This window comes from Fulmarus glacialis, unplaced genomic scaffold (genome assembly GCF_000690835.1).
Source record: "Fulmarus glacialis isolate BGI_N327 unplaced genomic scaffold, ASM69083v1 scaffold42623, whole genome shotgun sequence".
In the NCBI taxonomy this organism is placed as follows: domain Eukaryota; kingdom Metazoa; phylum Chordata; class Aves; order Procellariiformes; family Procellariidae; genus Fulmarus; species Fulmarus glacialis.
Genome location: NW_009205615.1, coordinates 5559 through 18423, shown reverse-complemented (window position 1 = coordinate 18423; position 12865 = coordinate 5559). Strand labels below are relative to the sequence as shown.

The window sequence follows — 12865 nt, the reverse complement described above, 5'->3', positions numbered from 1 at the left end:
TTCTATGATTCTATGATTCTATAAAGGATAGTGGATTCGCATTTACATAGATAATAAGTGGCAAATAGAACATGTTTAGGGCACAGACATGACAAGGTATATTTCTGTCCTCTGATTGTTGTATGAATACTCTCTGACTCCTGCCTAGTTCAGTCATAAAGCACAGCCACTGACACTATGCAGTGGAGAAGTGAGTTTTACTTTTCAGGGCTGATTACCCAGTATCCAGTACCCTGTTAAATACCTACAATATGGGCAGAATGAATGTAAAGCATTGTTAAGTCACTGCCAGATCAAAAACTTTTCCCAAAGACAGACCACTATACAGAAAACAGGACAGTGAAAGACCTAAACCCTTGGTTTTTAGCGAAACACTGCTGCACACGATGGAGAGGAAAACTACTTTTCCTTCCCTGTCTTGTAGGTGCTTGTATACTTGCCAGAAAAAAACACTCCTACCCAACCTGGAGGGAGAAAAAAGTTGGGCCCCAATCCTGCATCGTAATCAGGAGGGCCCTACATAGGTTCAGGAGGTTCTTCACACTGACCCAGCTGCCAGACTTGGTGCCTGGATAAATAAAAAATAGCACAGATACAGTGCCAACGTCTTAGTCTCTTTTACCTGCAGCTCTCCCTTCATAAAGCTACTGTGCAATTCTTAAAGTAAAGTAACTTTATCGGGTCTTTTACAAAGCCCCACAAGGAAAGGAAATATTTTCCTTCCTAATGCCAAAATGAGCAGAATAATCTATTTGTGATTGTCAGCAACTCAATTACAATATGGTTAGCTTTATAAGATGATCTAAGAAGGACAGTAAGACAGTATCAGAAGACACTCCTCCAGGAGAAGAAAGAAACAAACACAGAGCCTTCTACACCTAATGCTCTAACCCTTATGGGACACACTAATTTTGAAAACAGGGAAAGCAGACACTATAGCAAATGTAGAAAATAAATAGGATATGTAGACAACAAATTTCATTAACATTTGACAGTAATGTTAAGCACTATGTATCATAATATAATTCTTGCTGTTTTGAAGACACTATATAGGCAAGGTAAATGAGATCTGCAAGCTACAATATAGTATCTTGAACAAGTATGACAGTGCCCTTCCACAGACTGCTACTGACGACTGCTAAGATGGGATTTGGAGCTAGATGGACCTTGACTCTCCTCCAGAGAGACTTCATTCCCACTTTCACAGAAGCGTGTCTGCTACCTATCTAGTTTAAAACAAAAGCAGCCACTCCCAGGCCATGCCACAAACAAGCAATCCACGCATACAGTGTGGAGTGCTGTGTGCTCCAGCATCAGCTACCGGGAGCAGACCCAGCAGCTGGACATCCCTCTCCCTCCCCTGCGTGGCAAGTTCTGCGCACCCAGGACATGAACATTGCTGCACAAACGTAGCTCAGTTCCCACCTGAGCATGCAGTAGCTTAAGACAAGGCCAATATTAGAGCTGCTGCTCATAAAACTACTACCTCAGTAAAAAAGTACAAGAAAGCAGCAGAACAGTTGGCCAACTGCTGGCCATACTTCCATGCCACGTCTATACTGCCATAGCTTTCTGATCCAGAGTAAACTACTACTTTTATCAGATATATCCAGTCCAAGTTTGTTTAAAAAACAAAAACCTACAAATCTGCAGTGAAGGATGATTTTTCCCCCCCCTCTTGTGAGAGAAGCACAACTTTAAATTATTTTTTCCAACACAAACCTAAAAGGTCACCATTGCTGATCCAATAAAGGCAACATGCAGGGCTCACATCTTTCAGAGCTGGCATCTCATTATGTGCAAAAGTCTTGTGCACTATTTAAGTCTGCGTAGAGTATTTATTTCCTAGTCTTTGCAGGAAAGATGAGAATGAATTCTATCGATAAACAGTGAAGATCTACTCAAGAAGTTGCTATTTCAAGTCTGTGGAAGGGGATGATAGGTGCACGTTCAGTACAATACAGTTAAAATATGAAGTGGAGTTGTGTATTCAGTGATCAAAATTTATTTTTAAACATTACTGCAGCTCAGCTAAGAGCTAAAACCAAAACAAGAATAAAGATTTTCTACCTGTTCTGAAACCATTTCATCCTCTTATATCTTCAAAGAGGGCCAATACTTCCCCATAAAACAACAGAGGAGCCAAAAACTTCTACAGGCATTCCAGCAGTAACTAAGAAATGTTACAAACAACTGCCCCACCAGATACTCTATTTTTTCATATTGAAGTACACCTTCAAAGAAGGAAATCGTGTTTACATTGAGGACTTTCTTTATCCTTATTGCAAGGAATGAAATAAAGATACTCATTTACATCACAATCATGAACACAAGGAGCTTACCTCTCAGCACGAAGGACGCCACTGTAGTAAGGGTGATCCCATGGCATCAGCTTCTGAAAGAGAATTCCAGCTTATAATTACAACAGTGGACAACAAGTGAACCCAAAGTAAAAGTTTCATTTCCTTTGAATATTTTTGCAGTTTCGACAAGTCACAGAACTTTAAAACATAATGGGAAACATTCAGTGCTAAAAATATCATCAGAAATAGCAGAAATAGAATCATATATCATAACTTTAAACCTTTTCTTTAACATTTGCTTGAAGATGGTACTTCTTATTCAAATATATAATGGGACTTCATACCAGATTTCAAGAAATACACTCAATTCAAATAAAAAGATAAACCTAGTTATGTACAGAATTAGGATACATAAAATACAGTATGCAAACTGGACATGCATCTAACCTGAAGTACAGCCTTATTTTTCAAATGAGTCTATTAACTGATTCAAAACAAAGTAATATTCACTTTCACCACTTTATGTTTTGGTTATCTCAGTATCATTTTGTATAAACCAAGAGCTACCTCGCACTCAATGCTTGGTTTAATATAAATAGCAACTAAGCAGTCAAAAAGCATTTGAAGCCAGAAGACAAAAAGATTCTCTTTCTAATTATCCTACGTGTTGCACACTAAAATAGAGTTATTTTTTGTGTAGAACAGGGTTAGCTTCTACTATATTTTTAAAAAGAAACAAAATAGAAAACGACACATGAAAATTTAACTTACTGAATTCTGGGGATTGAGCTTCATTTTCATCTTTGTCATCATTTCAAAATCTTTTTGAGTTCTGAAAAATATTTTTAAGATGAAAATGTTAATGAAAGATTTTTGAGCAATGGAATACAGAACACAATACTACGCCATCCTAAGAAAATGCCCATCATCAGAGATTGATAGTATTCTATGAAATGGCAGGCCCATATACTATGGTAAAAGAACTTTTCCATTCTTCTTCTGTCATTCAGGTACCTTCAAATCAAGTCCCTCTTACTGTGGTTGTACACCCCCAAAGCATTTTCTTTCTTACAATACACCCCGTTTATACATAATGATGTAACTGTTTTGTGCTGTGTGGAACTAAGGGAGGCAAGAAGGACAAAAAGGGGAATTTGCTTATAGATGTAAAATATATGGAGTTGTGTGTATGGGGAGAAGACCAGGAGAGGTTTTCTTCAACACTTAAACTTGGTCTTCTTGTTTGCTGTTGCCTGCATTTCTTGGCACATTCAGTCCGGGGTGTTCTCTGATCACAGACACAGAATTTATTCTAAGCCAATAGCTCCCCTCAAAACCTTGAGAAACTCTTTCCTTTTGTTTCATCAGAGCAGCATATAATAAGCAGCACTGACTGACTTATTAGTGCCCAAGTCCCTCTATTCTCGAAATAAAGAGTATGGTTAGAAAAATAACTTAGTGGAAAAGACATACCTTTTGGACAACTGGTCAGAAAGCTTCTTCAGAAACTGTCTTACTGTCTCTAGAAGTAAAATGGGGGAAAAAAAAAAATTAAGTGATTTCTTCCCGTAGATGATGTTAAGTTTACATCAAAACATTCCAAACAAAACAAGCTCCCTTAGAACAACAGTTCTTTTTAGAACAACAAACCACTCCGTTAACCACTGTGCCGTCATTTCAAGAGAATTTAGTACCACATTTAGTACCATCCTTTGTTACACGCTGGGATAATGGCAACTTCATAATTTAAGGAGTGAGCATTGATTCTGAACAAAAACATTGGTTCCTACTCAGTGAGTATTGCCATTTATAGAAAGCATGCATATTGCATACAGCAAAATGTAACTGCAATGAGATACTTCACTGGAAGAAGTAAGTGTAAACTTAGCAAAAGAAACTAACAACTTTTGACCTCATATCTAACACAGTGCATTTGATTTCTCAGCATGTCCTTCCACACGTGCCTTATACCTGGATTTCTGGCCATTGTTCCCTGAAGAGCCCTGTGGGCAAAGGTGTCGTACCCAACCAACTGTGCCAGGCTGTTTCGGCTAGCAAGCAATTCTTCTAAACGGCTCAACTGTTCAGCACTCGGGTAAAGAAAAATCTTGTAAGCAGCTTCTCGCACCTAATACAAAAAAAAAAAAAAAAAGAGGTCACATTACTACAGTGCAATTTTTAAGGGAAACAGGTGATGCAATTGAAGATCTGGCATTACAGCTGTATTTCACTGATATTGTTGGGAAAAGGCCTAAAGACTTTTAGTAATAGTAATTACGACTGCCTGACACTTGCGGCTCTCCTATCCCTTAAAGATGGAATGAGGAAATGCAATGAGACAACCTAACAGGTCAAGATTGCCAAAAAGGGTCCTGTTCTCTACTCCTGTCAACAGTCCCCTCTCTGCTCACTGCCTCCCTCTTTCTGCCAACATCTGTGCTTCTCAGACTACTCTGTGGGCTGTCTTAACTCACTAAAACTTCTGAAAATAAATGCAGAAGAAAGCCAAATTGTTCTCTGCACGTCTGTTAAGCTGGCTTATAGAAGGATCTGATAAGAACCAGAGACAGGGTCAGGGAAGAGAAAAAAAGAGGAAGAGAAAAGCCTTATTTCTTTTGAAGTAGCAAGCTATTAGTCTGCCCATCTGCCCACAGACAATCAGTCTGTCTCTTATTTCTGGTTTGTTTGGGTTTTTTCATAACTCTCAAAAAAAAAAAAATCACCTCAAGCCTCAGAAAATTTGGTAAAATGCTTTTTATGTTTCACAAACCAATTGAAGATATTGTACATATGGAATAGGCTTAAGAAATCCAGCAACAACTTATGCTTGTCTTCATTTGAAATAAGCTTCTTTCTTGCATAATATATCCAACAAGAATGCAGGTCCTGGGTTTATAAAAAATATTACTATAATAATTCACAAGTCATTTCGTACCTCTTCTGTTCCACCAGGCTTTCATTTTAAAAAAAGCAAATAAAGTAAGTGAGATGATTCCTCTTTTCAGCAGCGTGTCTTTGCAGCAAAGGCCAACAGCATATTGAGCTCTATCAGAAAGAGTACAACCATCTGGTCCACGGATGCGATTGCTTCCCTCTACTTGGTACTGCCCAGACTACATTTGGAGTACAATGTCCAGCTTTGGGTTCCGCAGGACAAGAAAGATACTGACATACTGGAGTGGGTCCAATGTAGGGCCAACAAGACATTTGGAGGCTGGAGCACGTGACACAGAATGGAGGCTGAGAGAGCTGGGTTTGTCCAGCCTAAAGAAGAAAAAACTCAAAGGAGATCTTAATCTTTATCTACTTAGCAGTAAGGTGTAGAGAACATGCAGCCAGACTGTTCTTGGAGGTGCAGAGCAAGAGGAGGAGAGGTAATAGACACAAACTGGAAGATGAGAAATTCCAATTTGATATCAGGAAAAAAAAATAATAGTGAGGATGGTCCAACAGGCTGCCCAGAGAAGTAATGGAATCTTCATCCTTGGAAAGTGTTCAAAACTCAACTGGACATGTCACTGAGAAACCTGATCTACTTGATCCTGCTCTGAATAGGATCAAACTCAAACTGACAAGCTCCAGAGGTTCCTTCCAACCTAAATTATACGATTTCCGAAGAGCTTCTCCAAAGATCTGACTTGGAGAACTGCATTCTTTAATTGACATATTACTCATAGCTTCAGTAGCGATTCTACAGATCACACTATTTTCAGGACAAGAGTTTATAGAAGACGTGCAGTGAGTATTATTCCTTTATTTACATCCTACCAGTGCCATAATTTAGTTCATTTTTAATTTCTTACAGAAAATAAACATTACAGCTTGGGTTCTACCACAGTAAGCTTTTCTCGTTTTCGTGACAAACAAGATTTCAAAGTCACTTTCATTATTTAACTATATAGTAAGTGAAAACAGAACACTTGAGTGTTGTAATACACTCCTGATCCTAGAGTCATATCTAAAAGACTAAGGAACCACTGTCACATTTCAAAGAGTCTAAATTAATTTTCAATTTATAAACAAACTCTAAATGAATTCTTTTTAGAAAAGCATCATTAGCAATAACTAAAATAAGATTATTCAGGATAATTCTCGTTGGATGGGACCTCAGGAGGTCTCTAATCCAACCTCCTACACAAAGCAGGGTCAGCTATGAGGTAAGACCAAGTTGCGCAAAGCTTTTTCCAGTCAGGTCCTGAAACCCTGCACAGATGAGAGAGACAGCATGACCTCTCTGTTTCACTGCTTGGGTATCGTCATCAGGAAAAACTTCTCCAATTGGCACTTCTCACTTCAATTTGTGCTTGTTGCCACTTGTCCTCCTGTCATGCAGCTCTCTGAAAAGCCTGGCTGTATCTTCTCCATGATATCCTCATATGTACTGGCAGGCTGTTGTCAGGGTCCCCCCAAAGCCACCTCTGCTACAGGGTGGACAAGCCCAGATCCCTCAGCCTGTCCTCACAGTGTAAGTGACCAAGTTCCTGGTCATCTTGGTGGCCTCCTCTGAAGTCACTCCTAAAGAGTGGTAAGTAAAAGGCTATAATCTCTTCCCTCAGTCTCTGGCTCTGCCCCTGCTGATGCAGTCCAGGATGCTGTTGGCCCTCTTTGCTGCCAGGGTCACTGCTGGCTCATGCTCAGCTTGCTGCTCACCAACCCTCTGGACCTTTTCCACAAATCGGACCCAGCCAAGCAGTCCCAGCCTGTACTATTGCCAGGAATTCTCCTTTTCCAGGTGCAGGACTTCACATTTGTCCTTCTGGAATTATATAAGATTCCCATTGGACCATTCCCTCAGCTTCTAGGCCACTCTGAATGTCAGCCTTGCCCTTCAGTGTATCGATTGTTCCTCCCAATTTGCTATCACCTGCAAATCTGGTAGGCAAGCACTCTGCCACTTCCTCTAGGTCATTGATAAAGATGTTTAACAGGAGAGATCCCAGGAGAGACCCCGGCAACACTTCTTTCATTACCAGCCTTTCAGTAAGTACAATCACTACTCTCCGAGTCTGATCATGAAATGAGGTTTTTTACCTATTTGGTTGTCCACCAATCCAGACTGTAATCTCCTAACTTGGATTGCTCCATAACCTTCCTAGGGATCAAAGTGAAGCTAAGTTGCCTGTAGCTCCCCAATTTGGGGTTTTTCAGCCTTTCTGAAGGTGAGTGAAACATGTTATTTCCACCAGTCATTGGGGTTCTTCCCTAATCTTCACAGCTTACCAAAGACAGCAAGCCTTTCAAGAACAATAGCCAGTTGTCTCTGAACCCTTGGATGCAGCCCATCTGGTCCCAAGGACTTGTACAGGTTGAGTTCTCTCAAGTAATCCCAAACAGGATCCTGACCTACTGCTGGTTCTTCTTCTCTTTGAACCCTTTCACTAAGCACAGTGGGCTGGGAGAACTCACTGGTGAACACTGAGGCAAAGAAAGCAATCAGCATCTCGCCTCATCTGTGTCTGCTGCCACTAAGTCACCCACCTTACTCGGCACTGAGCCCACTTGTCCTTGTCCAGCCTTTTAGTACTAATGCAGCAGTAGTTGCTCTTCTTGTAGCCCTTGACGTCCCTTGCAACTCTCAACTGCAGTTGAGCTTTGGCCTTCCTGACATCATCCCTACATGTACAGGCAGTATTTCTAAATTCCTCCCTTGTATCTTGTACCTGCTTCCACCTCATGTCTGCTACCTTTCAGAGATGAAGCTTTGCCATGAGTTCCCTGCTGGCCAAGCCTGGTTCCTGATACATCTGCTTGGCTTTCTAAGGATCAGGATGCACTGATACTGAGTATCTTAGTATCCTCACATGCTTGGAGAATAATACCTTTAAAGAACTGCCAGCTTCTTGAGCTCCTTTACCCTTTTTAGCTGCATCCCATGGGATCCCACCTCCCAGTTTACTGAATAAGCTGAAGCCTGCTTGCCTTAAATCCAGGGTCTGTATTCTGTCCCTCTTCTCCTCAATCCATTCAGGATCTTCACCTCCATTATTTCATAGCTGCTACAGCCAAGGCTGCCATTGATTATTATGTTCTAAAACAGTTCTTCCTTGTTAGTCCTAACATCATAATCATAAACCATATGCATTTGCCAAAATAACACGTAAAATAACTGATATGCTCTTTTGTTATAGAGTACGCCAAAGCAAACTCGGGGAATACATACCAGATCATCAGGACTATCAGCATGCAGACCAGCAACTTGTAAGTAATTGCCTTCAGCTGTAAAATTATACCGAATATGCTCTGGCAAAACATGTTTGTCAATCTTGTTGGCAAGGTGAGTTCCTGTCAGAAATTCATTACATAAATCCAATATTCTGATGTTGAGGTTGACCGCCTTTTTACGCTGTAAGAAAAATAAAGTACAAAATACATAATATCTTCAGACATAGTACAGGCAGAACTCAAAGTTTCTAAAACCTTAAAGGACTTTTCCAGAAATGAAGCAGAAAATACAACATTTAGGATTAGACCTACAGCATCAACAAAATCCTAACGTAGGGCTGAAGTCAACAAGATCAGATGCTCATACAGACCTCTAATTTCACACCGGATTGAAATTTGAAAGAAAATGCCTATGTTTCTGCAGTAAGAAAAGGAACAGTGGAGTTCAAGTAGAATTTACATAAGCTTTGCTAGCTGCTTGGAAAGCATTTATAAAACTATGCCTACTATGATTGCTATGTAAAACACAGAGGCGGAAAAAAAGCAGCATCATTGAGATGGATAAATCCTACTAGCATCCTGAAATAGATACAGAGTAACAGTTCTCTTGTTACTGTTTGTATTGCACTATTTTCTGGAGACCATAAAGCATTTGTGGTATTTCAACCTTTCCATGAGGAGTTTGTGATTTACAGTTTTATCACCATCATTACAGTATTTCACACATTTAACCTTACTGTAAGATTTGCTTCAGTGAACTTGCTCATGTTAGTAGAGTGTGCTCTCTATTGCCTGTGGGTTCATAGCTCAAAAGAAAAGGTTGAGAGATACAACATACTTGTAAGAATGACAAAACCCGTAGATCTCTGTCCTCCCATTCCACCCTCACTCTTTAAAACACATCTTTTGAGTTTTATTTTAAAAAGAAGAAATTCTTTGTAGCAGAAGTAAATTTCAACTTACGACAGTGAAGGATTTTTAAATCTGAAATGAGAATTGAAAAGAAACACTGAGCAGCAAACAATAGAAGAAAAGTGGAATAGGCAGGGGAGGAAAACGTGCAAAAATAAGGGGCAAGTGAAACTGTAACTGAAAGGGGATGAAGCACCGTAGAACCAATCGTCAAATCAGAAATAAAACCCAGAGTCCAAGTTTCAGAGTTGTTTTTTGTAAAAATATATTCTAGAAGCATTTTCCAGGTCACAAAACACTATCACAACCATGATCTTCAGAGTAACTTTACCACATAAATCTGGTAAAAGAGAGATGACTCAAATAACCAGGGTATTAACTTTATACAGGGACGTGAGCTACGAACAGACATCCAACAGAGCATCCATACCACAAAGCATGGTGAAAACTGATGGTTTTGGCAAATCCATCACTAACTTCTGCAAAAGCATGTAAAAGCTCCAAGAGAGGTAATCAGACCATGCCCAGACATTCAATTTTGAACAAGATTTACAACTTCTGGTTGTGTGAGCACCAAAGGAGAGCCTGGACACACACCTGATCCCTTCTAAAACACTCTACTTGATTAACCTGTCACTACAGTGCACAGGGTGCTGCTTTTCCCCCTCTGTAAACAGGTTGTTCAGACAGCTAAGCAGCTATTTTAAATATCTGATGCAGACACCAACCAAAAAAAGCAGGATCCCAGGTCTTGCTTATAACTCTTCAGAACAGACAAAGGAATGATGAGGGCCAAACTGGGAAGAACAGCCAACTAATATCTAAAACAACATTAAAAAACACACTTTAAAAGCGACTTAAGACAGATAAAATTAATCACTTCTGAGAAGACAAAATTCCACAGAGGACAACGGGTATCTTGGAGGACAAACTGGCCCAGAATCACATGATTCATGTCCCACATGTTCCATTATCTGTTTTCTTGGTAGTCAGGCAAATTTCTGTTCATATATTGTAGCCAAAAATTACCTTTTCTTCATCCAAATGAATGCCACTGATCTCAAAATCAAACATAAAAAGTTCTGCCACTCGCCTAAAAATACAGTAAATCCCCGTTAAAACAGCCTCATTTGATAGTAAGCATAATTTCTTAACAGATTTTGCCTTTAGTAGTTATTTAGGTTTCATGTCTTTTACAGAGACTAACAACACAGTTATATAAGTACTGTTATTATGGACACAGACTTCTTATGTTTTAGGTCCTTAACAGTTTACTCACTAAAACAGGATTTTTCCTTTGTAGTTATTTTAGTCATCTGCATTGAAAATATCCTTCAAAATAATTCCACTACATTAATCTAGATGTTTAACCAACTTGTGCAAATTACCATTTACATTAATCTAGATGTTTAACCAACTTGTGCAAATTACCATTTTAATTTGACACTTCATTTATTCTAGCAGATCAGAAAAAGACCTCTTCAAATCTAACATCCTTGATTGTGGGGAAAGAAGGAAGAAGGAACTTACTCAAACATTAAGCTTGTCTAACCACGTCAGTGAAGAAATAATTCAAAACTATAACTGAATAAGCAGCTAATAAAACATTTTACAGTAATCATGAAGTAAGTGTTAAATAAATATACTGGTAATCTGATTTTGAAAGATATAAATAAGTTTCTATAAACTGAAATCAAGTTATATAGTCTGTTCCCTACTTTTATTGCTAAAAACACTGATATATACACCACAGTACAGCACCTCATTTTCATGAAAATGGTGTTATTGAAGAAAATCTTAAGTCCTCATTTTTTTGTTTTTGCAGATCTCAGTTATTCAGCTTAAATATATCTTGTGCTCTACAGTCACAGAGACATCCTCCAAGACCACACAGCTACAAACTTCCTAACTCCTGTGCAGGTAATTTAGTAGGTAACAGAGATGTGGTATGTTTTCCAGTTGTATTAATTAATTTAACAAAACACAAAATACAAGCACAATAAGGAATGATATATACTATCTAAAAATCTAAACCCATAAGCATTAATAAGTACCTGGTTTCTGGATCTAGGGAACTCATAACAATTTCATCAGCTAGCAGACGTCTCAAACTCTGACACAGTTCAACATCTGTATTTAATCTGGAAAGATACAGAATAAAAGAATCACACATTAGCAACAAACACTAATATTTCAGTCTCTTGGTATTACTCATTCAAAGGCAGAGCTTAATATTTACTGAAACAACATTAAAAACCAAGGACTGTACTTTCAAAATGCTTTCTGGTTCACAACCACACTTAAAAACTACAAAATTTGTATACAAAGGATACATGGAAACAGGTCTTGTGCATCCAATAGGAAAATACTTCTGGATGGCATTTTGTGGCAAATATGAGCAAGTCTAAGACTGACAGCTTATGTTTTATGCACAAAGATAATAATGGCAAGAGCATAAAGGTGGGAGAACTGTTTTCTAATCCTTACTTTGAAAGGACTCCATTGAAGGAAAATCTGTGCTCAAGTTTGCCATCAGATAAATGTGCTGCTGGCTGCCACTGAAATAGACTAAGCGCTTACTGTCCCCAGAACATTTCCAGATGCTCATCACTGTCCCTGTGCCAGACAATACTATGTCCATCAGATTTGCTGGCATGTTAATTACAAGCATGTATGTCGACCTGAATTATTGGGTGGAAATTGCAGTGGGAATGAAACACATGCATATAGATCAGCATAGCTGTGGTGGGCAGCAGCCCCCAGTCTCACAGTCTTGAGCACTAACTACTTAAATCAGCTGAGGTGCAGGAAGTCTCTGCAGCCCCAATTGTAAAATGAACTTAATAATTACCAAGACCCAATCCAGAGAAAGAAGAAGGCATTGCATCATGCCTGTACTTCAGAAAAGGTTCTGTACAGAAGGCGCTAAATAAGAAGCCCAGCACTCTGTCAAAAAGTGGCTAAAAGCAGATATGTATTGTTAGTAGTTCCTGAGGGATACCATTTACCCATGAAAACGAACTTTCAACAATAGGTAGTTTTGAGCGTTTACAATAGCTTATGAACCTCTCAGGTTAATTTGTGAATACTTTCTTCTTTCTACAAATTTTAACTCTGAAGTGGTATTCAGATATTAAAGTCATATTGTTATAGGTGGTGTGCTCAATCTAAGTCTTGAAAAATCCAGTTTCACGTGAAAGGTTTCCCAAACACACTGGCAAGACCAAAGCAACTGTTTCTGCTGAATTTAATCTCAGAATTCTCTTTTTAGCCAGCTATGTTAGTCACAAGGCTTACTAAACAAACTGATGCACTGCTGTCCTCCTCAGAGTACAAAAGGCTTCACTGCCTCCACTGTTACCAGGAATCCTGAGGGAAGCAGCAGACCTGGGTCACCTTCACAGTACTGCTTGGTAAAGCTTTCACTTAAGAAGGCTACTCCTGAATGTAGTCAAGGACCACAGAGGTAACTTTCAGGATTTAGGTTT

The 12865-nt window shown here is 39.1% G+C and overlaps 1 protein-coding gene across 1 annotated transcript in view; it reads right to left on the bottom strand.

Moving 5' to 3' along the window:
* Window positions 1-2338: 2338 nt before the first annotated feature.
* LOC104075077 (mitochondrial intermediate peptidase-like) overlaps window positions 2339-12865 on the bottom strand; it is a 14475-nt gene continuing 3948 nt past the window's right edge. Inside the window, exons 4-10 of the mRNA XM_009575444.1 lie at window positions 11432-11518; window positions 10407-10470; window positions 8464-8646; window positions 4275-4431; window positions 3777-3825; window positions 3075-3135; window positions 2339-2395 (exon numbers count right to left, since the gene is read on the bottom strand). Of these exons, the coding sequence (XP_009573739.1) occupies window positions 2339-2395; window positions 3075-3135; window positions 3777-3825; window positions 4275-4431; window positions 8464-8646; window positions 10407-10470; window positions 11432-11518 (658 nt within the window). The remainder of the gene's footprint in view (window positions 2396-3074; window positions 3136-3776; window positions 3826-4274; window positions 4432-8463; window positions 8647-10406; window positions 10471-11431; window positions 11519-12865) is intronic.